This window comes from Chelmon rostratus, chromosome 13 (assembly GCF_017976325.1).
Source record: "Chelmon rostratus isolate fCheRos1 chromosome 13, fCheRos1.pri, whole genome shotgun sequence".
NCBI classification, from domain to species: domain Eukaryota; kingdom Metazoa; phylum Chordata; class Actinopteri; order Chaetodontiformes; family Chaetodontidae; genus Chelmon; species Chelmon rostratus.
In genome coordinates, this window is record NC_055670.1 from 14,116,292 (window position 1) to 14,144,223 (window position 27,932).

Genomic DNA, 27,932 nt, shown 5'->3' on the forward strand with positions numbered 1-27,932 from the left:
CAAATTTCACACAGTCTGTTTCCAAAGGACTGATTCAAAACTCCATTTCTAATATATGTTTTTAGCTAACAGGGACACATTGGTAGAAATACACAATAATAACATGGCTTTTATGGAATGAATCCGATATATTTTTGACATCCACTATTGCAAATTAGGATGGCACCCACTGTATTGTACCCACAAATACGATTAGCTTTTGTTACTCAATGGAAATTCAGCTTTTCTGCCTGCAGCAGAGATCTGTGTATGTGAGTAGTGTCCTTGCAAATTGTTGATTGCTAGTAACAAAATAGCAAGTTGCAATACAGTCCATTAGCACCTGCATTATAAATAGTGGGTTGCTATGATATGGAACATCTCAAACTCAATTTCCTCCCTGACTCAGAAATGAGTCATGCTGCACTTATTGATTTGAACATTCTACTTACTCTCTGCAGAAGGTCCTTCATGTCAGTTTTCTTTTCATGTCGTGGCTTTGGTTCACATGCTATTAATAACTAATTCAGAACCACACTGAGAAGTAAAAAGTTCATGAGTGCTGTCTGCTGTGCATTGTTTGTACTGAAAGGGCTGAATTTCAAGCAGTGCTCTGAGCCACAGTCTCAAAATCACTATAAGGACATTTTGATTAAAAGCCTACTGCTTTTTTTTTAAATAACTTGGCTATATAATCATAATCATGACTTAATTTATGCTTCCCTACAGATTGTTTGACGTCTGAATTTGATGCAGTGCAAGAATATTTTCTGGATAGTCTACGGACTTGTCCTGCTTTTAAAAGTAGTCCACATTCCTAAAGGGAGAGCTGCTGAGTTACGGCATTTGCTTACAAAGCAGAGGACTGACCTGGGGTCACAGAGGAAGTCTGTACTCTCTCCATCAGCTCTCCACACCAGCCACTCTCTGAAGGAGGGGTGGCAAAACATGCGTGTCTTGTCCCGCCTTTTGATGAGGAAGCATGACAGCAACTCCATGCGTTGTTGGAAGTCCTCCCATTGCAGCTCCCCTTGGATGAAGCCGGCGTTGATGGCCTGGAACAGCTGCTCGTCAGTCATGGGGTGCAGTGAGGCCAACGCCACATTGAGGATGGGCAGTGAGCGCTCAAAGGCTGAATTGGTCATGAACTTCATGTTGCACTGCAACTGGTAGAGCTCTGCCAGTGAGACGGGCACGACTTTGTAGCTGGCACTCTTGATCACCAGGTGGCCTCTCTCAAACAAATCCAGAGTGAGTTTGAGATACAGGTAGGAGCCCTGGCTGCGTGAGATCAGGTGGCTACTGAGTTTGCCAACTGTGATAGGGTCGGCCTTTCCGTTCAGGCTGATATTGTTCATGATATCCTTGCTGCCATTGATTCGGTACTGGATATACGCATTGAGGTCGTTGCTTATCTCTTTGTTGTCAGCGAAGTCATCCAGGGAGATCTTGGAGAACGGCAGAAGGCTGGTAATCTCCTATTGAAGAGATGAGGTCAACAGAGTTACACAGAAGAAGTTATGTTTGCGGCCTATGCGAAAATGTCCCAATCAAATCTCAATACCCAAATAGGAATAAGTAATTTTCTAGTTTGTCTCTGCAATATAAATTGTATTCCTTGTTACAACGGACAAATAGAAGAATATGGTTAAAAGCATCCTTCACATTCAATTTGAAGAAATTCTGCTTGTGCGTTTACTATCAGAGGACTTCTTTTGAGCAGTACGGGAGCAAACATGCTGAGCTATCAGGCCAGAGCAGACACTTGTTACTGCAGGAAATGTGGTTATGAGAAAAAACAGGACTGGGAAGTGAGTACTCAGACACAGGGGATGGATGGGATTGGAGGTGGGGGTGGGGGGGCAGAAACACATCTAGCAGAGGTCTGAGCCAGAGCTCACATTTCAATCCATGTCCTGGGGGTTGGAGAAATCAATGCACCTTAATCCTGCAATCCTGAGCCTGTCTGAGGCTAGAGAAACATTGCCTCGCCAAGATAAGACTTCTCTCTTCCTCATCATGACAAGGTACAGCAAACAGACACACAAACACATGTATACACACATGCACCGAGTCACTGAAATGCACTGATCATAATCCCCGAGGTAGGTGAAGTGTTAGCGACACCTCACAGATAGGCCAGATATTAGTCAAGGAAGAACAGGCCGACATCTTGAGCCTTTCCTCTTTGGTGAAATCCTATTTGTTTGTTCGAAGTGCAAAACAATACTATGACAGTTTTCATGATGCTTCTATGCACAAATATGATGCTGTGGTTGCAAACTCAGTACTATTTTTTTCCATGGCTTCCACTGAAGGAAGAGTATTAACATGACCTTTCCAACACTGTATCAAGGATTTGTTCTTTTTATCTCCTACTCGCTCAGACATTGTGACAAATGAGACTGGCCATCAAGTTCAGAGGTTGTGACACAAATTCCCTCCAATTAAAAAAGTGCTCCACGTCTCCATCACAGCCCTCCGAACGTCAGTTTCACAGAAATGTTTTAAGCAAACCACACTGTGCGCAGTCAACTGGCGTATCTGGAGGAAAAAAATATAGAAATATATATACATATATATATATATATTCACACCATAACCTGGTGGATTAATAAAGGTGAATAGCTAAGAGCTGAATACAAAATGTCAGTGTTACAATATATTGATTTAGCACATCCAGAGAACCTCGCCATGGACCAGATATAAGTCTGACTCAGAGTTTGCAGCGTGTTGCATACTGATGGACGCTACCTCGGCTTGGCTTCTGCCTGAGCATTAATAACTTGAGTTCTGGATGTCAGTCAGTCAGCTATCACATTATTATCCCAGGCTCAGAGCTTCGTCCCAGCATAGAGAATCAGCCGTCGCGTGTCACAGCCTCAGCTATCACCAGCGTGAGTTCAACATAGGCCCAGCACATCTCTGTAACTGCTTGACCTAGTGTCACTTTCCCTCCAAGCTAGTTAGCTCAAACTGACTGACTGCTCCATGCCTGCAATGCAGCCTTGATTCCGGGTCACTGATACTTCAACTCCTTCTTGAATGTTCCTGGATATGCTTGACAAAAATGACTCTGTAGAGAGTTGAGTACCACGAAGAAAAGCAGCTCAGGAAAACCTTTCAACTTTCGACTCGTCAAAATCTGCAGGATTTGGCAGCCAATGAGAGTATCAAGGAGTGACAGCAGATTGGATTTGTTAAACTCTACAATTGTAGAAATTTGCTAACCTGCTGCAATAAGCTGATTATAACTGATCCTTATCATTAGCAGGTTAATTTGAAAAGTTTAATAAGTCTGAACGATGTCATATTCCGACAACATATATGCTGTAAAAGATAAGCTCGACACAGTGTTTGTTATTAATGTGTTCTTCTTTACCAGTAAATTGACCCGGACAGTGACCACCAGTTTGAGCCAGGGGGGGAACTTGGCAATGATCTTAGTGATGAAAGAGGCAATGGTGTCTCCGTAGTCGGGCTTATGGAACTCGGCTTCATTCAGACCGTCTATCAAGATGATGTGGTCCTCCTCTGGAATCTTTCGCTCTGGAAACACACACAATAACCAACAAAGGTAAAACAACCTGCAGTGAGAAACAGCTCAACTAAACCTTCTCTCACTTGTGCGGTGAGAGTGAGTGATAAGGGTCTTTACTTAGATTCATCAACTACACAGCCACTGCTCCCACTTCCCTCCCTACTGAAATGTCAAGTTGCATTTGCTCTGGAGAGAAAACAGTTAACACTTCCAGTGGCAGCTGGTTGAGTTACACTGGGAAATCTTTCTTTCTCTGATTCATATCATAGGCTTGTAAAAGTCTTATTTAACATCCCTATAATGTTTGCAAGCTTACAGTAAGTGTCTCTTTATGATATAGCAGAGGTTTGAGGTGGCTTACAAAGCCGTTCCCACTACAACTGTGTTGCAACTCAGAAACCTTGTTCATAAGTACTATTTGGCCCTGGTGTCTAACAAAATTTAGTCACATACGTAAAAGTGATTAGGACGTCTGTCCGCCACATTTTCCATGCTATACATTTCCTGAGGAGTAACATGCAGTTGTTAAAGACTAAAACAGCAAATGAGCAAAACTGACTCACAAGAGAAGAAGCCTACAAACATGAAAAATCATCGATGGTGTTTACCTTTACGAAGGTTGGCTAGTGGCTCAAGGACCCCCCTCCGGAAAGCGGCCATGGGGTCTTGGACACAGGAGCGCAGACTGAGCATGCTCTGGAGGTGGGGCTCTTTCAGCAACAGCTCCCGGTACGCACTGAGCTGGTGTGCTCTGCACAGCAGGGCAGCGATACTATGTACAAACTCTGGTACCAGGCAGGTGTACGTGTTATCTGCCTGGCAGTAGTGATATGCCACCACCTGGAACAGAAAGGGAAGGGAGAAAAAAATGAGTTAAAGTGATAGATTAAGAGTTTAATTAGTTTTGGCTTTAGCAATGACAAATATGCAAAGCTGGGAAAATTTAATAACCTCTAAGCATTTGCAAAAGCCAGCAGCCCCTTTGACTAAGATTACATTTTTCAGATGCGTGTGTTGAGTCTGATGTCTTCTTATGTTCATAACCTTCATAAAGCCACATTTTATCTCTTCAACCAAGTTGAGAACGTGACGTCCTCCACCCTCGTCCACGCAGAAGGGATGATGAAGCAAATGGGCAATGGCTGACCACCTCAGGTAAACTCTACTATAAAAAGCAGCCAGAGGATCCCAGGTGGAGTTCTAAAAGAGGGATCTTCTGTGTCTGAACAGGTTGCTGCACTGTTCAAAGGAGGTCTGATTCAGAAGGAAAAAGGAGGGGCAGGGATGGGAAAGAAGGAAACAGAGATGCCCTGGGGATATATGACTCTGTTCTAATTACAGTCCAACCTGGAGGAGCTGACACACTTCCAGCGGCAGCAGGAGGAGGAGCAGGTGACCTGTTCCTCTGCTCTCTGTACCTCTACTCCTGCTGACTATCGCTCCATGAACAATGAAGTGTGGTTTATGGAACTGACTAAAGCCTACACTCTTCTGAGATGGCACAGAAGGCTTGGTCCAAAGTAACTGCATGTGATGAATGACTCAAGTTCTTCATACTGAATCATGGCAGTCATCTGGATGTGCATATCATTGCAGGAACACATTCTAGTCTGGCACCTTGCTTATGGGCCAAATTTTAACCTCAGCTATATGGTATATACTGTAAATATGGGAACAACAATGATGGGTTTTGGCTCAAATGTGGGTGGAAGCTAGCCTCACAATTAGACTGAATTGCCATTTCACTGAAATAACAAAGTCGTTGACAGTGATTTAGAGGTTTGAAACAAGGCTAGGTAGGAACAATGAAACAGTACTCTTTCAACACCAATCTAGGGCCTCGTGATGGTGATGTTCAAAGAGGGGACTGTGATTAAACAAGTAACTGCAATTCATGTGGAACAAAAGGCACTTTTCATCCCTATCCGTCACCATAATATCAACTAGTTTCTCAAGTTGTACACTCGCTACAAAACTGACAAAATGAGGTGTTGCTCTGCAAAGCTAGTGTGGTAGTCTGTCAGAAAAGGTAAGAAAATGATTTCCAGAAGCAAAGAATACAACAGCCTAACACTGCCATTAAATTCCATGGAATTACATTTACTCTTCATATCACCATAAAAAACATCAACATGACAGAATAGGAGCTAAATGAAAGCAAATGATCAACATATATTTTTTAACAATCCAATATTATACTTCACTGGGGGATTTGGTACGGTGGAGTTTGTGCTTTTTCTTCTGCCATTATGACTCCTGTGTCACCTGTGATTAGTTACACACAAGGAATAGGGCTGTGACATGGCTGTTCACCTTAGGAAGACTTTTCTCCTGGGGCACTTCATATGTCACACAAACTGAGTGCTTTGTTGGAAAGATGCAATAACAAAGCAACAGATGGAAGCTGTGAACTCATGTTCAGGAAATGAAAGTAACCTGATGTTTGTATAACTGCAATGGTTTTAGACGGATGCCTGACAAAGAGACTGCAGTGCTAGTTAGCATAAAAGCAATGTGGAGTACAGCTTCATCATTGAACAATGAGAATCTCAACAAATGATGACGCAACACTCTGCAGTACACCTGCAGTTCTTCATCTACTTGCACAATAATGAACTTGCTTTTGAGAAACAATGCTGAAAAATGTGGCATAGGAGTAGGACATAAAACTTGCTATAAACCATAAAATGTAATGGCCTCAGTGCCCCTGTTATGAGAACACTTTTGAATCAATGATTAAAAAGAACTGACAGAATTTGACAGAAGCTGTTCAGTGTTGCATCAGTATTCACACATCACAGGAACAGAGCCCTCTGAGAGCGCCTGCTGGAAACACTTTACACAATAATTGGCTTGAGGGATATTGCTTGGGTTTCATAGACATTTAGATGAGCCTCACAGGCATAAAGTCAGCTGTCTGGTGCATGAACTTCAGCATTCCCAGTAGCAGAGGCAAACTGCACAGTAGTCATCTCATGCCTTATTTCACTAAGGAGGTATCCATGACAGAACCAGAGTGTTAAACCCTGCAGGTGTAGCAGGGACACCAGGATATAATCAGTAACATTAAAAATGAGGACAAAGCAGGATCAATGACAGAGTCCAGAGAAAAAGTCCCATTAGAAAGCTGTGCCACCCTTCAAAAAAGATAACAAACCGCAATCACAAAGGTATTCAAATCAAGTGAATGCCATTGTGAATCAAAAACTTTCTCTGGAGTATAATGGTCCCCTATCCCCCTTGTTAAAACTCTCTGAGGGCAAAGCACTAAGCACTGCCAAAGTTATTAAATTCCTCTGAGAGTTTCACTCAACTAAGTACTTCCAAAATCTACTGAACATGCAGGTACGGCATGGTCAATCAATTATGTGCACTCAGTTGTGCTGTTTTCTAAACAACACGTGTAGTCAGTTGACACTAAAGCTGCAAGAGTGAAGATCAGATGAGAAATTTCTGAAATTATTTCATGATGCTGAACACAAAAAAATACAAAAACAGATTAACAAAAGCACACCACCATGACAGTATCTCCAGGATGTGGATCTAATAATTATAAAACCAAAAGACAGCTGCAAGCAGCAACTCAAGACAAAGTGCATTAAGTAGAGGACATTTCGGACAGGTCGATGCTGACTTGTCTCCCAACTGAACAATTTTGATCATAATCGGAGAAAACATTGCAGAAATATGCTCCAACTTCTGCTGCTGTATTTGCTGCCAACACTGTCAGAGACAAGTGGTCTCCAATAGTGATGAGAGCATTGCTGCCGAAAATGCAGGAATGTTGTAACTGTTCACCTGCTAGTAATATAGAAACTCTGATTGAGTGATTTTATCTAACTCAAGTCAGCTTTATAAGAACACAGTCAAATGGTTAAAAGTATTAAATTGTTCTCAGATAGTTCAAGCAATCCCAAACATGCAGGCTTTCACACAGAGTGGGAAGGTGGGGACTAATAATTAGTAGATGTCAAATTTGGTGCTTGGCCCTCTCTCTAATAACTCTTTGCTACTAAATGTTAACAATGAAACCATTTGTAGGTTTCGTTTAAATGAACTGGATGTGGGGGGCACTGGTGTACACGTCAAGTCACAAGAGTACTCAAAGTGATGAAGCATTGCATCCCATAACAATGTCGGACTCGTGATGAAGAGTTTAAAGCAATGTTTAAAACTGAGAAATCATCTTTTTTTTTTTGTTCCACACATTCTTCTTCCTTGTCAAATCCTTGTGCCTACATTACCCACAATGCAATTGCAATCCAGGCGGCTCATGTAGCCACTAGTCTCAAGCAAAGATGAGGAGTGGGCTTTAAAGCTCACTCCCTTCTAACTCCACCTTTCCAGCACTAACCGATAAAATGCCTCAAGTGATGTCACTTGGGGCAATTTCTCAGATTTCGCATAGCTCCCTCTGGAGCCACAAGGGGCTTTATGCAACTTTTTCCCATATACCCCAGTGCTGGCAAACACTTGTAAACAGGCTTTGATGTGGAAAATCAGTGTACCACCAACCAGAACATTGCTGGTTTTGCTGCGGCTGATTTCATTTTCTTTCTTCTTTGATGTCATTACCAATCTCTCTCCTCTCATTTCCTGACATCTCTCTTCCGTTGGGCTTACAATTCCCCCCCAAAATAAAAAAAAAAGTCTTCCCTGCACAGAAAATAACAAAAAGACTACAGACCTTCGGTACAATTTTTCATTTCCATCTAATGTGTTGCAACTTGTCTGTTTGATGAAAGACAGTGAAAGATACAGCAGCCTCTGAAGGATGTGAAAAACACTCGGATGAGTTTTATTTCAAACAGCTGATCTGAAGTAAACGTCAGACTGCACTATAAGAATAAGTGTGCTATTTAGGACAAAAATTCTGATTATACAGTTTGTGTGTTCCCATGACAGAGCAGTGAGAGACCCTGCTTTCACCCTACACAATGCAAATGCCTTCCATCTGTGAGCTAAAAGGGCATGCCAAAGACCTGAGCACGTCTTCTATCTGCCCACTTCCTCACAGTCACACTGCAGTACTGAGATGCTGCTGACATCAATATTGCTTTTCATGGCCAAGTCTTTAACTAAGCTCGCTGCTTCTCAAATCAAACAAGCCTGTGATATTAAATGTCTTTGAAAGACCAATGGTGGCACAGTCTTTCATAATGTCAGCAGATTGCTGAGGACCATCCATATTTCATTGGCTGAATATCAAACAAATGAACATAAATAACCATAAATCATATACAAACACATATAAGCATAAATCAACTGAGCTGAGGCAGTATCAGGCTTCTGCAGTGCATCTCATACATACTAAAAGCATCTCTGCACACCATGAACATAATGTAATAAGGCAGAGTATCACTGCAAGAACACACAAGGTTCTGCAAGAAGATACAAACTGTCCAAAATAGGCATTTTTAGGAAGCTGATATAGAAATTAAGGTTTACAATCAATTTTTTTTTTTTTTAGGATGGAACATCATCTTTAAAGGTAAGTGAGACAATCTTTTCTTCTCAAGTCAGGCTTCCACACTGTGATTTCTCTTGAATGCTGAGGAACAGCTTTGGCTGAAGTTGTACCTTCGCAGCCAGGCGTTTGACAGCCTCCTCCCTACGTCGCTGCATGTCGGGCGTCCCCGGGCAGCTGTTGGTTCTCAGTGTGTTGGCAGCACTGGAAGGTGGAGTGGGCTGCGGTGGTTGGCTGAGAGGAAGTTCAGCGCTTGGTCCCCCACCACCTACAAAACACAGATCCACACTTTGTCACATATGTATGTAGACATTTCATAAATGTAGATCAATGTGTTTACGAATGAGTGTGTCATTGAACTTTTTAGTATTATTTGATGGATTAGCAAAAATGATTTTATGTTGTGAGGGCCATATTTTGTGAAATCAGTTCAAGAGTAGTTGAGGAGATACGAGTTTCTATCGTCAGTGGACATATCCTGACATCACTTCCACACTTTGCAAGATAGTATTAAAATGAGAATATGATAACATTAACTTAAAACTCCTGAAGGCAAATACAAAAAAATTATTACTTTTAGGGGAGGCACTGGGACTGTTGGAGGCGATCTGGCGCATGCGGCCTCCGTGGCAGCTCAGCGCTACTAGCCGGGAGATAATGGCTGTCTTCCCATAACCCACACTGCCCACCACTACAGCGCCGTGGTTCTCTGCAGACTCGCTGGCCTTCAGGACATCTTCCAGCTCCTGAAAGAGCCAATCTCGTCCCACGAACACAGAGTCTGTGGTGATGCTGGGCACCTCGAACAGCAAGGGCTTGAGCATGATGTCCACGGGTTTGTATGGAGCGAAACGAGCTGAGGAAAAGGGGCAGGAAAGAAAAAAAATTGAATTAAAAGCATGTCATTATCCATTTCACAAAAATATGCAGAGTCAGAGATACTGCTTTTTAGATAAAGGCATGAAGCATGATCCTGGAATGATTCCCACTTTCTGTCAACAATACAGCAGTGTTTTCTGTTGAAGCATCAATCGCTAACTGTAAGCTCTTCTGCAGCCTCTGAATAATGTGCCAAAAACACAAGCACGTAAAGACAAAATTGGACCTCTGGTTCAGCCTGAATTTATGCCAGAATAAATTCATCTTCCATCCTTCATAGACAAACCTGTGCACATACTTTGTAAGATCATCTGAAAATGTAATTTTTCCGCATGTGCCACTTACATCAAAACCCTGAATATTGTAGCCTTAAAACTGCGTGCTTTTTTAATTGTCTGCTTTAACTTGGACAAATGTTCACTTAAATGTAATCACAATGTAAGTGGGCTTGAAAGAGGACTCTCTATCTGGTCTACTTCAGCACTAATTAGATCTCAGAACACTTCTTCACTTAGGAACTCTTTTAAAGCTCTGATTCTCTCTACTAATACTGTATCACTGCAACTACCAAAATTACTGCTGCCACTGCTGATGTTCATTTTACAACTGTGACTCATATTGTTCTGTTGAAAAGAACCACACCTTTGGTCTGAGCATTTTTCTCATCTTAACAATGGCTTACTGTTTTAACAATTAACTGGTTTTTCACACTTTTACAAAAATAGTATTTTTATACTGAAAACAAGGCAGGACTTCTTCGTAAACACAATTTTAATATACGGGAAGAGAAAGAATGGAATGCCGCCAGTGCATTCTTAATTATTGCATGATCTACTAGGTAATGATTACGGGCACATTTGACATATACAGTGAGTGTAATTAATTTTAACAAAAAGGACAATTTTGTCCTCATTGCAGTTTTCTAAATAGTACAGACACATTTCCATAACTCAGTCATATCTATAGATAAATGTGAGGAGTAATGCAGATTTTTATAGAATATTCTGTTAGACTTTTGACCTGACCTGTTGTGTTGGCTATGATGGTGCCTCTTGCCCACTAACTCCCACCTCTGTTATGAGAAAACAAACTATATCTCATCTTTTCACTCACTTAAGACTTAGAGTATTTTAAGACTGTATCATTAAGTGTTATACAACTGTCTTGCAGTCCCTTGTGTTAACAGAAAACAAAACACATCCATATACGCAGTGTAGTCTGAACAGACACGGACTGCTCCTCAGTACTAATGTTTCTTCTGCAGGGATATAAAAATTAATCCACTGACATGATGCTACTTTATTGACTTGATGTTTAAAGACGTGTGGAAAAGAAAAAGACGACATTTTCAAAAGAGGGTTAAATAGTTTGAGTATCTAATGATGTCATATTAAATTATTCATGTTCTCATCAAATATTCATGTCATGGGATTTGTCTCACCAAGGTTTCAAAACATATAACCAAGATAAAGGCTGGTGATGCAAGGAAGCCATACATGATTTTATCTGTAGAGCTAAATGTGTACAGGAAACATGCATTTTGATGCTTTATTTCAGTGCACTGGTGTTTACAGTGCATACTGTAGGTATTTGGACAGCTTTGTTTGTGGCTCTGTGTGATAAATTTTAAATTAAACAGTGACTATGAGGGTTAAGTGCTGACTTTTAGCTTTCATTTGAAGGTACGTACACCCACCTCAGATGCATAATGCATGAATTTTAGCACATTGTACACATATATCTGAATAGCATCAAGAGATACAATTCCTATACTGTTATCTTAATATGCATGTCACTACATGAAAAACCATTAAAGCTGAAACACAGTACTTTATCCTCACAGCAACTGTCACTATTTCATTTGAAATCTAGTGTACTGGAGTGAAGTCAAAACAATGAAAAACATATCACTGTCTAAATACTTTACAGATTGCATTTTACATTGTGCTGCATACTCCAATATCATTGAGAGTTTACTTTTATTAAATCAGTTCTTACCATTTTACAGTAATATCAAATATGTGGAAGCTGACATGGCTAACACTCCGACTCACAAAAGCACAACATAACTGTAAAAATTGTCACATTCTCAAAGTAACCCAATTGCCTGTAAAATGTTTAGCTACTGTGTTTTTCCACGTTTAACCGGTTGCCTTATATGTGTCCACATCAATCACCCATAGCTCAGTCACCTTTAGAGTCCTGAGGTGGCCTTCCTCCTGTATTGTGCCAGGGTAGGCGAATGGATGTCCGCAGGGGGGTGTTGCGCTGTTCATCAAGAAAGCTCAGGTCTTCCAGCTTTGTTGAACTGGTTGCTGTTGACAGAGACACAGAAATAAAGAGAAAGTGAAGCAGACACATTGGTGCATTGACTATAAAGAGTAAGACAGAAAAACACACACAAGTCAAATTTTGTGGCACATCTGGCATCTCTGAGAGAGGATGAGTGAGGAAAGTGGCAAGCCAGTGTGCTCTGACATTTGCAGTTTGCTCGAGGCATTGTGTGCAAGTACCAGTATACTGTAGGAGAAAGAATAACAGTATCCCTAAGTCAAGACAGAAATACTCCTTTTTTCTTTGATTTGAGCTGACAGCTACACACAATATAGTGGTGAGAGGTCTGTCCCCACATACACCCCTGCTGGGCTGTAGAGAAGGCAGATTACCTTCATCTTACATAAAAATACAGAGGGAATTAACAGCTGGAGAAAGACAGAAATGTTCTACTTTAGGGCGTCACTTCTATATTGCTTAGAAATTACTCATTGCGCTCAGTCTTCTTGTAATTACAGAACATTTCACCCTAATTTCAGCACCATAACGCAGAATAGACTTAATGCACAATCATTCAAGAACAGGAACAAAAAGCGTGATACATTAGAGAACATTATCCAAATTACTGTTAATGTTATACTAATTCTGGAGGAAAAGATTATTCTACTATACAAGCCCGATTCCAAAACAGCTGGGATGCTGTGTAAAATGTAAATTAAAACAGAATGCAGTCATTTGCAAACAAACTGTTTATCGACAGCGGTTTTACAAAGTGTTCCTGAGTCCATGTAGGAACGTCCTTTATACAATCATGTGTTCACAAAGTGGTGAACCTCGCTCCATCCTCGCTTGTTAACGACTGAGTCTTTCCAGGATGCTTCTTTCATCTCAAATCATGATATTATCACCTGTTACCAATCAACCTGTTTACCTGTGGAGTGATCCAAAAAGATGTTTTTGGATTCCACAACTTTTACAGTCTTTTGTTGCTCCTGTCCCAACTTGTTTGAAACATACTTCTTGCATCAAATTTAGAATGAGCAGATATTTACAAAAATCAATGAAGTTGATGAGGTCAAACATATCGTCTTTGCACTGTTTTTAATTGGGTATAAGTCAAAAGGGATTAGCAAGTTTTATTAATGTTTTACACAGCGTCCCAACTTTTTTGGAATCAGGGCTGCAGGGTGATCTTTCAACATCTTCAAATATAATGGTCTCAAAACAGGAGAGCAATTGGAGGATCTCTCCCTCTGAAACTAAACTCTGCAGATGAACTACTTGATAAGCCAGTGATAACAAAGCAAACTTTCCGTTTGAACTACAGCACGTGGTCTGTAAACATAATAAAGATGTGCATTAGTGGTACAAGGTCTCTCTTCCAATTGCTTTTCACTGTTCAACAGTTCTATCACCATGGTGATCCATGCTCTCTTGGCCCTGTTGAAGAGCAGAATCAAAGCCTCTGCTTTCTACTTTTCCAGCATCAGCTGGGAGACACTGTCACAAACACTCAACTCTTCTCTTCGCTCCCTCTCTCCCATCACTTGGTCGCTAACTTGCTCTCTGGAATGTCCCACTAATTAAAACCCTTCTGCTGACAACAGAGTAACTGAGGAAGCTGCCATCAACATAGCTTTGACTGGAATAAAAGAAGGCCCTCATGGTTACTTTTCCTGCAAGGGACACAGTCGAACTCATAACAAACAAAGTAAAAAATAAACAAAGATAAAAACATAATCTGGAGTCAGCGTGCGCAGAGCAATACAGCCCCAATAACTGAACAAAACTGATAATAAACTGAGCAGCTACTTACATCCATCAGCAGAGCCAGGAATGACAGTGGGAATTCTCAAAGCCCTCCCCTTGTCCCCAGCATGGAATATATTTGGGCAAGCATACAGGCAAGTAGGCAGGGTGCAGCCCCTCAGCTAAATCTCTTGAGAGTGCTCCCAATGGATGAGCTCACCGAGGGCACAAAAGCGATTCCTCTGCCCCACTGCTCCTGTGCAGGCACACTGACAGCATTCAGCTGCTGAGCAGAGGGCTTGGCTGCCCCCTCTCAAGTGCTCAGCCAGTCACAGCATCCCCAACATTAGGCACTAGCTAAATGAATGCCACCCTCTCTGCACTCGCTACACTAATGCATACACCTGTGTCCATCTGCTGCATGCATTTGCAAACACAAATTTTGGTATGCAAGTAGTAGAGGGTGAACAGGGAATGGATTAGAGGAAAAATAAATGGAAAACCAAGACATTTAGTCTCCAGTGGCTGATTACAGTTTGTAATGGGCAGCTACCGTAGCATTAATCAATGATCCTGGCTGCAATGGGGTGAGGGATAAGAGAGAGGCATGCGGAAAAGTAGGAAAAGCTGTAGAGTTACAAATAAGTACATGAAAGAATATGACACGAATACTGTGGAGATATGGAGGTGGGGGGTAGGGAGATGTGTGAACAGAGGAGGACAGATGGACAGAAAATCAACCCTATGAAGCAGTTTGCCACTAAAGCCCAATACTGACACAAATAAGAGGTCTTTATCTTTTTTCTCCTGGGATTTCTTCAAGATTTCTGAAGTGGAGAACACAGAAGCTACACCAAACCTCATTCTACACCAGGCATTTCTTTTTGCCCATGGGTCCAATAAGCAAGGACTGAAGGAAATACTCAGTTTGACTTGCTTAAGTAGTTTAAATGCACACACTCCTTCATTCCTGTCTACGATAATGCATCCTGCACCATAACCCTTTTTCCTTTTTGTTAAGACATATCTCTCGTTATCCACAGCTCTTTAAAGGCAAAGAATTCCCACGGGAAGCCTTCATATATACACATATAATTCAGTATCTGCCCTCAGTCTCTGGATTCCTTCCTCTTCTTGCACATCTCAACCCATTGATAAAACATACACATGATACCTTAAAGTCTGTGCTTGCAGTGACTTTGACACATTTGTGCAGCTTTAAACTGTGTTCTGATGAAAATGGTGTTCTTCCTTCCCCAGGCAGGTCTGCCCTTTGAAACCTTTAGTACTGTGTTTCCCATGACAGAGCAGAGAAGAGGGATGAGCTCTTCTGCCTCAACCACTGCGCCGCTTATCTCCCTGACTTGGCTCTCCTCTGCACCAATAGATACAATCAGTTCTCCCATCAACTTGCCCACAGTCTTGCCTTTTTCAATTTGAAGGAGTTCATTGTAACCATTGTGTGACATTGTATGTGTAAGAGTGAAAGCCAGTTTTTAGAGTAAGGGTGGAAGTTCTGCAAATTTTCTCTAAAATGGAAGGCATAATATTTAGTTGCTATGACATAGATGGGGGTCTGATTCCCACAATAATAAATAATGGACAAGTATTCAGAAATCTGAGAAACGAGAACTATGAACCTGGAAAACTTGGTTTAAGAAATTTGCTATAATAACATAATATACACAGTTATATAGTTATATATTGAAATAATACTTAATTATCACCACCCCCATCACTATTGGCGCTAACAGTGTCTCATTTCATGCACACTGTCAGCACCAAGTTCTTTATGTTTTTGCTATAGACTTTGTCAGGGAATCTTTCAACACGAAAAAGAAGTCTGATTGTTGAGAAAAATGATGTTTAACAAATTTGCGGTTTGATTGTGAAACACTGTTTTCCACTACATCAAGTACAGGAGACTTTCTTTCTTGCCTCCATCACTAGATGGAGTGATGGGCCCCTCAGTGTTGGCCTTAAACCACCTGGAACATAAACATAAACTTTTGAATGGTGAAGCTTGTTGGGAGCGACACACAGCCTACGAGAACAAACTACCAGAGCTTCAACTCGGTGCAAAGAAAACCACAGACTCAGAGCTGTTGCTGGCCAAGTCTGACTGAAAATCAAGCCAAATATTATCAGATCATGCCAGCAGCTTGCTACCTGGGTTTGATGCAAGAAATTTACAACATGGCATGATGCAGGTATGATCGTAGTATTACAGCTCCATCACTTTCAAAGAAATTTGGTAGCTGTAAAACCAAGAGTCTACAGCCACCCTAGCAGCTCCGCGAGGCTGTACTACTGGTGCTTAAAACCAAATGCTAACATGTAAACAATGACTATGCAGACAGTACTAACGCGCTGATTTTTAGCAGGTATAATGTTTACCAAGTACAACATCTTAGATTAGATTAGCATACAGTACAGCTGAGGCTATACAAATGTAATTCGTTTTGCAAGTATTTAGCCATAAACTAAAATAGTGGACAAATTGAAATTTTGATCTGATGTGGCACTACAAGTAAGGGGATCACCAAAGTTATTACAATTCATCTGACGTATTTTGAATGTCTGTACAAACTTCCATGGCATTCCATCCAATAGTGTTTGAGATACTCAAGTCTGGACCTAAGTGGAAGACCAACTGACTGAGTGAGTGAGTGACTGACTGACTGATCAACCCGTATCACCGTCCCACGAGTCAATCCACTGTGAAATAACTATAGTCTGGATAACACAAACTTAAAAGCACAATTAAGAGACAGCGTAGCTTTAAAAATGGATTTTCTACACAAGAATAGCATGCACAACTTGAAACACAAGCCAAGCCATTCCTCACCACAAACACTCTGTGCCAAGAGCTCTAGATAGGAAGAAAAGAGACCTTGAATTAAGATATGTATGCCATCATAACAGCTGTGTAGTCCCTTGACAGCTATTACATAACGCTAAATAGTGGGGTGCAGTCAATCAAACTTAGCCAGATGGCTCTTTGGTGGCACAGAGTAGTTAGCTAACACTCTGTCCCTTTGAAATTGGGCATTTGGCAAGTTCTGATCTGTCAATGGAGTGCCACTGAGCAGAATTTTAAATAGCTCTTCAAAACTCAAGCAGATTGATCTCTGCAACGGTTTTTATTTTGCTCGTGCTGTGACAGAGAGGCACTGACAATTCACTGAGAAAGGACATTTTAAAATGTGACCCTTTCAAAGAGCTGGAGAATATTGATGGATTATCTGTTCACTTTGCTTTCTTTTCAATCTGTGACTAAACAGATCAATGTTTACATAAAGTAAGGGACAAAGGAGGATTCTATGGCCACCTGAAGACATCACAAAGCATCGACAAAAATAACAGCAGACAATATTGTCTCATACACTGGAGAAGACATGAGGATACAGCTTATCAGATAAAACAGTTACATCATGTCTTCCTCTTCCAGTACTATAGAGAGACTACAGCATATCAAATTTAAAAAGCCGTAACTTCTCTTCAAGCTGCAGTACTGCAGCAGTTTAAGAGACATGATTTTTCAATTTGAGGAAATTACAGTCTGACCTTTGCAAACATCACTGCGTAACAGATTGTGTTCACGTGGACCAGGTGGAGATGACCTCAGTCATTCTAATAAAACACAGCTGTACAAACCTTACCTTGTCACTGTTCTGGTTTGATAGAGGAACAACATATCCTGGAAGTAGCCCATAGGTTTAGGTGAAGACACAGCCTAAAGAAGGATACTGGATCCACTATCATCGGTGAAGTTATCACAGAGCATGAGTTTTGCCAGAAGAACAGAGGATTTTGGAGAAGAAACAAAAAATCGATTGTGTACTGTATCTCAACATGGCTCAGACCACAAACCTGTGTGTTGAATAGCAAAACCCCACAGATGCACTGTAGTACCATTCCTGAGCCACAGTGACCCTAACTCAATCTCCCTGTCTGAGCAAACCGACCACAAGCAGCTCAAGCTAAGATTTCAAAACCATGGAATTCCAGTGGCCAGAACTAATATGGCCCTTTGACTCTGTAAGCCTTTATGAAAAGCTTAACACAAATAACTCAAAATAGAATTCTTAGTCCCTGAATTCTTATTAGCTAAGTATAATGAAGACAGAAGAAAGGATGCTTAGATGAAGACAAATTTTGTCAACCGTTTTACAAAGCTCACTGTGTGTTTTTGAGACGCATGAACATTCATGGGTGCTGCAAAATCCAACATTTGGGACAAAAGGTTAGTGTTGTTAATGTGCTGGCTACCCAGCTGCCTAACACTACTGCTCAGTCTGAAATACGAGGTCAGCACCGTTCACGGCAACATCATTCAGCACATTTAAATAATTTCACAGACAATTTGTGGGAGATGCATTTTTACCATGTTGAAAAGAAATAATGATCCTTGAGTCAGATATTAATTAATGACATACTGTGAATCAAAGTGAGTCACTTTTAAGACAGCCATTTATATTCCTAGACAATGTCATTTGTTTGTTGAGAGCCATCTCAGCAGGCTTTTGATACTTGGCTGTAGACAGAGGACTGCATTATCAAGGGTGCTGCGAGGATAAAAGAGAACAATATTTTTTCCTGTACAGGTTCTCTGAAAACACAAAGAAGCCCAGGACATATTGAATCCATTTCTTGGACTTTCTAAAGTATGTATCCCACACAGCCCTTACATGTGGTCAGCTACCTTTAAAGCAGGGTATATTTTGATAGAAAATAGGTGATAAATGTCTGTGGTGCCTGTTGGGGTTGCCTACGTGACAACTTTTTACTGCTGCCTTACGAGATATGTCAGAAAATATTTTCTATGAAGAATGGTGGCCGAGATAATTCCACAGAGACGGCCGACTAATGATGCAATTACAAGCTGCTCATGAAGAGACATCTGAATTCAGCTCCTTCGGAGATGACAGGTGGTGCGAGCCAACATTTGTGCAACTTGCCACAGCACATGCAGGCGCCACACAGTGCTGCTCGAGTTCCCACAGCAGCCCAGGCACAAGCTAGCCACAGTGTGAGTGTGTCTGTTCACCAACGCAGTGCACGTGACACTTCTCAGCAATATGCGGACATTCCTTCCATACAAATGGCTAACATTCTAGAGGCCCAGCTACATGCCTGCTGATTGGCATGAAACAGATGGACAAAATCCACTTTGCCTTCAAGAAAATTTGGACTTTACGCAACTTTATGCGCTTCTCTTAACAGTCTGTTGTGGTTGCCTCAATATTCTAATGCTTAGTCAATCGATATAAGAACAGTGCAGTGTTTAGCTGGGTGAAATAACACTGCAAGTGCATTTTCTGAGAAACCCATCAATCCATACCTCCATACCTAACCCTAACCCTATTTTCCACCACGTATTGCTGTCAATGTGTCAACAGGCTAAGTCACTTTGCCCACACATTATTTTTCACAACCACACATCCCAGTTCTTCCTGATGGCATCCTGAGGTGTTCCCAGGCCAGGTGGGGCATGTAATCCCCCCAGCATGTTCTGAGTCCGTCCCAGGGTCTCCATCTACTGTTGTTGAATGCCTCTTGGATTCCTCCAGAGATGCCCAAACAACCTTAACTGGCTCTTTTCAGCTTCAATGAGCAGCTACTCAAAAGTTCCTCTCGGATGTCCGAGCTCCTCACACTGTGCCTAAATGTGCAGCCAGACATCCTACGGAAAAAAAATAATTTTGGTTGTTTGTATCTGTGATCTCACTTTTTAGGTTCCTACTATGCTTGTGTCGATTGGTGTCATCTGGAACGTAGATCAGGTGTAAAAAAGAAAGCTCTGCCTTCATACATAGCACCCTCCTCACCATGACAGTCCAGTACAAGGTGTGCATCACTGCCCGTTCCACACAAATCCGCCAATTCATCCTCCAACTTACTCTCACCTGTCAACAAGACCCTGAAAGAGTCAACCTCATTTGGAGGAGAAGTCGCTCGCAAGCCAAAGGGAGCAATCCACCAAGCAGAGTGCTGTGGTCTCAGTCCTGGAGGTGCTGACTCTCATCCCAATGGCAGTATGGCAGAAAAAAAGATTTTCTCTCACCCAATGGTGGCAACATACTGGCTCGATCTTTTCTTTGAGATATGTCATGTTACACTGCAGTACCACAAGGATCATTAGGTAGCTACGTAGCAGTGTGTCAGAAAAAGTCTATGAGAAATGTGGTGGAAGCAGTCTTACGATGAATAATGCTACACTGGCCAGTTAATGTATAGCACAATGTAATGACCCAAACCCTGAATGGAAAAACAGTCATTGCTTCAACCCCCTGTTTTAGGGAGTAATTAATGAGTGATCATTTATCTTTTAAGCCAATCAAATTCAGCCATTGTATTTCTTTTCATGTTTATAGCCATGATGTGATAATGTGTTATCGATAGACAGGAAGTATCCACACCAGACACCTGATTTTCAAATGTGCTGGCATACACAGCCACAAAACAGAAAACAGTCAGAGAGGTTCTGGCACATAGAGTGAAGGCACATATGATGAACACGTTTGTTTTGTATAATGGTAATGCTATCTCCTCCATCAGTAGTGCCAACCTGCTTCAGTAATTGCTTCTTTAGAAACATTATTTTTTAGTGAATACATTTCCTTGAGCATCACCTGAAAAGAGGCAGTGTCCCTGGCACTGCCTGACACCAATGCAGATTGGTTTGGGCCATAAATGAAGTTGTCCCACCACGTCCTTGATGTCCTCTCACAGGGCTTTGCCACACAGCGTAAAATCTGAGGTGTGAATTCTGCAGGTCCCTGGAGGGCAACGCTGCATAACTATGACATCAGCCCATAAACTGTTGGAGCACACGGGAAGACGAGCACGCTGGTGCTCACACGCAAACCAACACACATAAACAGTCAAATATTTCCTGGTCTGTTAGCTTTATGAGCCAGAGTGTGTCTGTGCCGGTCAGGTTTATGTCAGCAGCAAAATAATGATGAGATGTAAAAGGGTTTGGACTCATGGAACAATAGAATGGCCAATGAACAGGCGTATTCAGCACAATGCCATGCACCACTTTCAACCGTGGGCTGTAGAAACATTATCAAAAGTGTTGTGCAAGAGTCAGTGCCTATTGTGTGAAATACATACATAAGCTGTGGCATGTGTACTATGTCTTAGAACAGGCTATGCGCCAACCATGTAGTATTTTTTCTGCTTCTATCCTTTGTACGCACTCAATCTGACTATCCTGCTGTTGTTTAAAGAGAACGCTGCAAGGATAATTTTGACAAAGACAATAAGCACATTACCTTCAGCAGTGTGCAACTTATTGGACTTTGAGACAAACCTGCCACGTTTAAATTGAATAACATTCACTTGGCAGATGCTTTCCTCCAAGGTGATTTACAGTAAGTGCATTCAAACTCAATAGGATTCTGAGCTCAATACCATGAAAGAGAAAAGCGCACAATGATGTGGCTGCAGACATGACTGAATAGCTACTGTATTTCCTCAAGGTCAAATGCAAAGGAGGCATATTTCACAGGAGCAGTAAAGCTACTGAATTTGGCAGCTGCAGCATCCAGGTGAAATAGGTGAAACACACTTTTCACCCTGTCATATTCTAATGTTTTATTTGTTGTCTCAGTCTTACAGTTTTCATTTCTGTACTTTGACTTGTCTCCATCTTGGCCACTGGTCTGAGCTAATTTCACCTGGTTCCTTTCCCACTTATGCCCAGCCTGCCCCTGCTTCTGTAATTGCCTGTGATTTCGCCTCACCACGGGATCATCTGCTTGTACAATGCAGTGTGACATACAGCTCATCTGTTCTACAAACTGTGTAACCCCCACCTCCGAATAGTCTTCACCTTTCCTTGAAGAGAGCGTTGTCATCTTATTTAAGGTCCTTTACCCTTTACATTCAACTCACGCTCTAGTGTGCAACTACTATAACAGGCAAACATGTAACTCATGTCCTTTATGTTCATATTGCTATTTATTTCTAGTGTCTAGTCAGCTTAACAGCAAGTATGTGCACCTTGTTCCCCTGGGTATAAGATAAACAGCATCTGATTGCAAGTACAGTTGCAGACATTATTGCTGGTGATTTCACAGCTCACTTGTACACAATCTAACAACGGTCCTTAGTGAATCAAAAGGATTTAAACCGCTGGAATTAATAGTTCTCAAATACTAGTTCAACCATGGCATCCAGTCAGGCTGATTTTTGCTGGTCTCTGCACTGACTTGGTCTCAACTCAGCTTTGGACTTTTTAAAGGAACATGTAAAACTAACGGCTGTGGGTGTGTGTTACAACAACAGGGCCAAGGTCAAAAGAAGCAACAGCAAAAACATTGGAGGGCAGTGCGAGGGAGATCTGGGAATGGAAAAGGGGGGAAAGAGAGAGGGGGAAAAGGGGGAAGCGAGGGATACCAACAACTGTGACAGCTGTGTGGATGTGGAGAGCTGAGCCATAACAGGGAGGTTCCAGGACAGGAATGCAGAACAGATCAGCCAGACAGCGGCTCGCGCTCATGTCCGACACGGCAGGCAGGGCCGAGGCACAAAATACAACAGCTGCCTAATCCCAAACTTCTGTCTTTGTACCTCCAATCCTGGTTTAAAAGCACAACCTGGCTTCTGGAAAACACTAACTTCTTATTCCCTCTGTATCTACACATGCTTTTTTCAGTCTACGTCTGTCACTTGCTTGGACTGGAACTGACACAACACTTGTCAGCCTCAGGCGCAGGTCATATCATAGCATCACAGTCTTCAACTGACTGGAAATGCAATGCAGTGAGACACCCAAGCACAGAGTCATAATTTTACTGTCAGCATAACAAAAGGTTACCAGGCTAAAGGAGAAAGCTTAGATAAAATGTTTCACATGAAGCTAAATAAACACTCACAGTCACAAAGGAAAGATACACAGATCCATTCTTTCCCCTCTTCTGCACAGAACACATCATCAAAGCCTCAAAAACTTAGGGCTCTTACCTGCTACAGAGTTGGGCCTCGGCATCATGAGGGAAGAGGAAGCCTGTGGCTGGTGTGGAATGGGTCCCTCGGGGGAGTGACTTGGAGGCTGTGGTGCCCCTGCTGATGTGTTGGACTGCTGCTGCTGCTGCTGGTCCGTCCTGGACGGGGTGTCGGCTGGTGTTGCTGTGGCACTGTTGGAGTCTTCTTCAGCCACAGGAGAACAGGTGTCCGCCCGCACACTCTGTGCCAGGCCATGGCGTCCGCTGCCCCTCAGGCTGCCATCCTTACTCCACTCCAGGCTGGAGCCACTGCGGTCGTCATTCTCTGAAGAACTAGTGATGGTGGCTGAGAGGAGATGAAAACAGAGAAGGAATTAGAGCAAGCGAGGGAGGTAAGATGAGGGAAAGAGGCAAGAAATGTGAGAGTAATGCTCTTTGTGTGCTATGAACACTTATCGGTCTTCATCTCAAATGAGATACTGAGCTGTAATGAAACTTTTAACTTTGAATAACTACCCGCTTTTCCTCATTGCCCTTATCAACACTGTTCACCAGCTGATTTTATATTCACAGAGACAGTCTGCTTACACTAATTAAAACGAGAGAGACATGATGGCATGGATTTGTAGAATCCATTTCCTGAGCTCAGACTCTTCGAATGGCTTTTGATCATCTGTTGAAGGATCCAATATCATACAGTGTAAACAGCGGCTAGATGCTGTACTATGAACCAAAATTCACACTTAAACATACATAAAAAATGTAAGTGAAGAGTGAAGAATTACTGTTGAGACATGCCTTTGGGGTTTTTTTTGCATTCAGACAGGTGTTTTTGCTAACATGAGAACAAATCCTTTAATCCTCCCTCAGGCCAGCACAACCATCTAATACGATCCAAAAAGATGAGAGGAGGGCCAAAGCAACACAATGACAGGCAGCTGGATACAGAGACATTAGCACAGTCAGAGGACTGGAACTGACTGGCCAGCTGGCTGTGTTTGCATCACACACTCCTAATCTGGATTTCATAATGCGGCAGCACGTTGCATCATCACTAACAATAATATAACACATCCTGGACCTTGTGACTCCTGTGTTTTTTACCTAGGTAAATATGAGGTCATTTATGTCACCTGTCAGGCCTTGCCCTGCTCTGAGAATGGCATTAGGAGTCATCACAGCATAGAAGAAGTTACAGTGATTGCTTACTTGGTCTATTCAAATCTATGGCAAGCTTGTCATTTTACCATACACAGAACTGGTTTTTGTCATTGCTAAAGGGCTGTCATAAGTCCTTCTTTAGGCATCTCATGCAGAAACTCCTCAGGGAGCTGTACGGCAATGCTAAGACATTGCAAAGTCTCCCCAGTTCCACCAAGGAGCTTTTAAAGCACTACAGAGCCAAATTAATGTGCTTTTGAAATCATAGCGAGAGTCAAAACTTCAAAGAACAGGGAACATTAATCACTGGCTGGAATCTGACTTGTGGACACAACATAGCTTTGTTCTTTTCCATGCCTGCAGTCTTATCAAGGCAGTGGGTGGGATGTTGTAGGCCAACGCCACATCATGTCAAACTCTCACAAAATAAATCTTGATTTGACACAAGCAAAGTAGTTTTACGCATGCATCGTGATTGCATGTCTCATCCTGGGTGGCAGCATGTTGATGCTCTGTGCTGGAAGATACTATATCACAGCTTATATAAATTATTCCACAGCTAGCTATGATATCGCTCTGGGGGGATACAATAACAGACTCATGATAATCAGTTATGTCACCTCTGCAGGACTGGAAATCCAAATTATAGTGTTATATCTGGCTTTGGCATGCATTTCTACTGTAGAATAATAATGTCATTCAGTAACATAAATAGGCATCAATTCTGTGATACTTTAGTTAGTTAATACAAGAATAAGGAAAAGGTTAAACCTTATTCCTAGCAGCTAACCATTCCCCCAAAATCTACCAGCGCCTTGAGAAATTATTTAAGTTCAACTGAGGATAACTGCAGGATTTTACACTTACCATTTGCTATTGATTCCTCAGCACAAATATTCAAAAGCCATTTTCAGAATGAATTTTTAACTTTTGTATTGCCACTGTCAGCTTTGTAAGTAGAAACAGCAGACGGATTAATATATCAAGAGACTACGTCATATTCCTGTCAGCTTGTGCAAATCCCCAGATGTCTCACAGGGCTATTACTAGAGATGTAATACAACGTCAAACTGTCACCTCAATGCTCTCTCATACTGGAACTGCCTGATACAAACCCAATGAGCGACACATGGTAGAGGATGAATACAACCTGACGCAAATGCTATCCAGCCCCACAAAAATAAACCAATGGGATAATCAAAATAATGAATGAGTGACACTACATAGGTGAGACGTTTTTCTAAATCACAAAGAGCATATGTTTGCAATCCCCAGCTTGCAAATTAGGATATAAATAAGCTTCACATGAAATACTGTAGTATGTGATAATAACACAGCGAGTGTATGCTGGGAGAATCCATGCTGATGGGTTGGGGTTAAAATGCCAAAAGAAGGAGAAAGACATTACTGAGGGGTCAGCAAAGCTTTTGTCATCGCCCATGTTTTTTTTTTTATCAAACCTAGCAACTGGTAAGATGGCATTTTTTGTCATTACTCTGAGTACTCTGAGACTCTCCTACCTAAGCTATTGATACACTGTGCCTGGTTTCCCACAGGTGGTTATAACCTGCAGTGAAGTCAGATTGAAGCTGGTTATTCGACAGACACTTTATAGCAGGGCTTCACAAAGTCCAGACCTCAGTCTGCTTCTGGACCAACGGCAAGTCAATCCAGACCCACAAGTCAGTGATTGTTAACTGGTCTTGAACTGTGAGTTCTATATTGAGCACTACCTGTTCACACCGATATGGACCGGAAGTGAAAACAATAAACACTATTAGGCAAATTAGGCTTAAATATGTTTTTTCGTTTGAAAGTGCGTGCTTGGAAGAATTGAGGACCCTTGCCACCTCATGTTATGAACAGGCACAGTGTGTTATGCTTTCTATTTTGAAACAAATTTTCTATTCATCAATAAATTGTTAGCGATGTATACAGTGTAGCTGGAGCTCATTCACACAGTCATCCTATCCCCAGATGAATGTGGTTTTAATGTGGCTGATTTTCCTATCCTTAACATGTCATGGCAAGTGCTGGAGAGAGTGCTGTCTCATGCTTAATTAGTTAATTCTTTTTTTTCTTTTTTTTGACCATAAAAGCTGCTATTTAGGTACGATGAAGACGCTGGCTATTTCTCACCTATGATCCCACTGTCCTTGCTCTCAAGTGTGGAGCTGGGGCTTGTGATGGTCCCACAGGGGCTGGAGCGGCTGAGAGGGGGGCGACTGGTTGTGCTGTTGAGTGTTGAACATGGGCTGTCAGTGCTGGGGGACGCCGTGCTGCTGGTCAGTGTAGAGCAGGGACTGATACCCTGGCTAGTCACAGAGCACTGGGGAGAGGGCAGATAGAGAAAAGGGTTCGGTTACACCAAGAATGTGCTCTACTAATCAAACGTGACAATGAGGTATGAAGTCAACTCAATATAAACTGGCAGCTGGCAACACCTTCACATTTTTTCAGCATGAGCAGCAATAAATACAAGAAATGATTTTCCAACCTTATTTGGAAGGAGAATTGAGAAAACTGTAAAGAATCATTTGATCAGAGTTCACTGGCATTCACCACACTTTTATACGAGACTATCAAATGAAAATCTGTAGGAGGTTAAGAAGGCTGCTGAATCAGACAGACTTTGCCCCTTTGCGGTGGCTGTTATTAATTCTGGCATTCTTTGAAAGTTAAATTATTTGAAAGCATACAGAATCAGCAAGGAAGACTAAGAGGAACCACTTTGACCTGAATAATGTGAAAGCAGTGCAAAAAAAATTCCCTCACAAATAAACAAGCCTTTCACATGTGAGCATGGCACAAAAGCTGAAAGGCATAAGCGCTGTAAATGGAGAAAGGCTTGAAAATTACACACCCATATGTCTTGAAGAACTAAAATAAGCCTGAAGAGAATTCCACCAGGGAAGAAGTCTTTACTTTGTTGTGACACAATAGACACCTTTCTCTTGCCATCAAGCCTGTCTGACAGCCATACAGCAGCTGAATCCTTGTTTGAGCTAACTGGCAACCGTAGAAATCCAAATTAAAGCTGGTTTGTCTTGTTTCCCCATTTTCCTTCAACTGTATTCTGATTGCACACAATGTACTGTAGCTCAAGAAGGTCATCCTTGCCCCACTGTAAGAAGAGCCAGGGCTTTCAAACTGCTCCACACCACAGAGATTGAGTCTGATTGTCACTCACTAAATTTTGAATCACCTCCTCCCTCAACATCATTCATTCACATTGAGTCCATTTAATTCAACACAATTTCTTTTTCACCACAGAGAGTTCTTTAGCAGGCACAGTGCCATCTTTACAGACAAAAAGAAACTAAACAGAAATGTTCCAAGCCTTGGACATATTAAGTCAAGCCTCATCCTCAGTGCAACAACTTCATAGCAGATATTTTGCTGCCTGAAGGACTTTCACCCACAGTTTGCTTCTCAAACAGCACTTATTACAAGGCTGTGTCTCGTCTCAAACAAACTGCTCCAATTCAAATCTCAGCAAACCATCGCAGATGGTTTCTAACATTATACCTGAACTCAAACATCCTGAATCTGTTTCTTAGCCTCTTTCACATACTGCATATTGTTACTGCACCATCATTCAAGATAATTCTTTACTCCAAATGGAACATACTGTACATACATAGTGATTGTAACTGAGTTCATCACATAAATCATTATTGCAGTACTTCAAAACAAATGCCTGAATGATCTCACAAAACGACTCATCAATGCTTAGCCAATTCGAGACAGAGGTGGGAGTAACCTCTTATCTGAGATGTATTGACTGTCTACATGTTTGCACAATAGCATGCTGAAAGAACACAAACAAGGGAAAAGGAGGGATGCTGCACGGCTTAAGGCACCATTAATAAATTGGAGAACACTGACTACACAACATTTCCTGTTTCTACGTCCCACCTCTTTT

At 41.8% G+C, this 27,932-nt stretch overlaps 1 protein-coding gene across 2 annotated transcripts in view; it reads right to left on the reverse strand.

The window, feature by feature from the left end:
• The window catches only part of tanc1b (tetratricopeptide repeat, ankyrin repeat and coiled-coil containing 1b), a 104,611-nt gene that overhangs the window by 17,509 nt on the left and 59,170 nt on the right, over positions 1–27,932 (reverse strand). For both annotated transcript variants that reach the window (XM_041950221.1, XM_041950220.1), the window contains exons 6-13: positions 26,147–26,336; positions 22,866–23,192; positions 12,059–12,181; positions 9,562–9,843; positions 9,101–9,255; positions 4,129–4,360; positions 3,362–3,528; positions 850–1,457 (exon numbers count right to left, since the gene is read on the reverse strand). In XM_041950221.1, the coding sequence (XP_041806155.1) occupies positions 850–1,457; positions 3,362–3,528; positions 4,129–4,360; positions 9,101–9,255; positions 9,562–9,843; positions 12,059–12,181; positions 22,866–23,192; positions 26,147–26,336 (2,084 nt within the window). The remainder of the gene's footprint in view (positions 1–849; positions 1,458–3,361; positions 3,529–4,128; positions 4,361–9,100; positions 9,256–9,561; positions 9,844–12,058; positions 12,182–22,865; positions 23,193–26,146; positions 26,337–27,932) is intronic.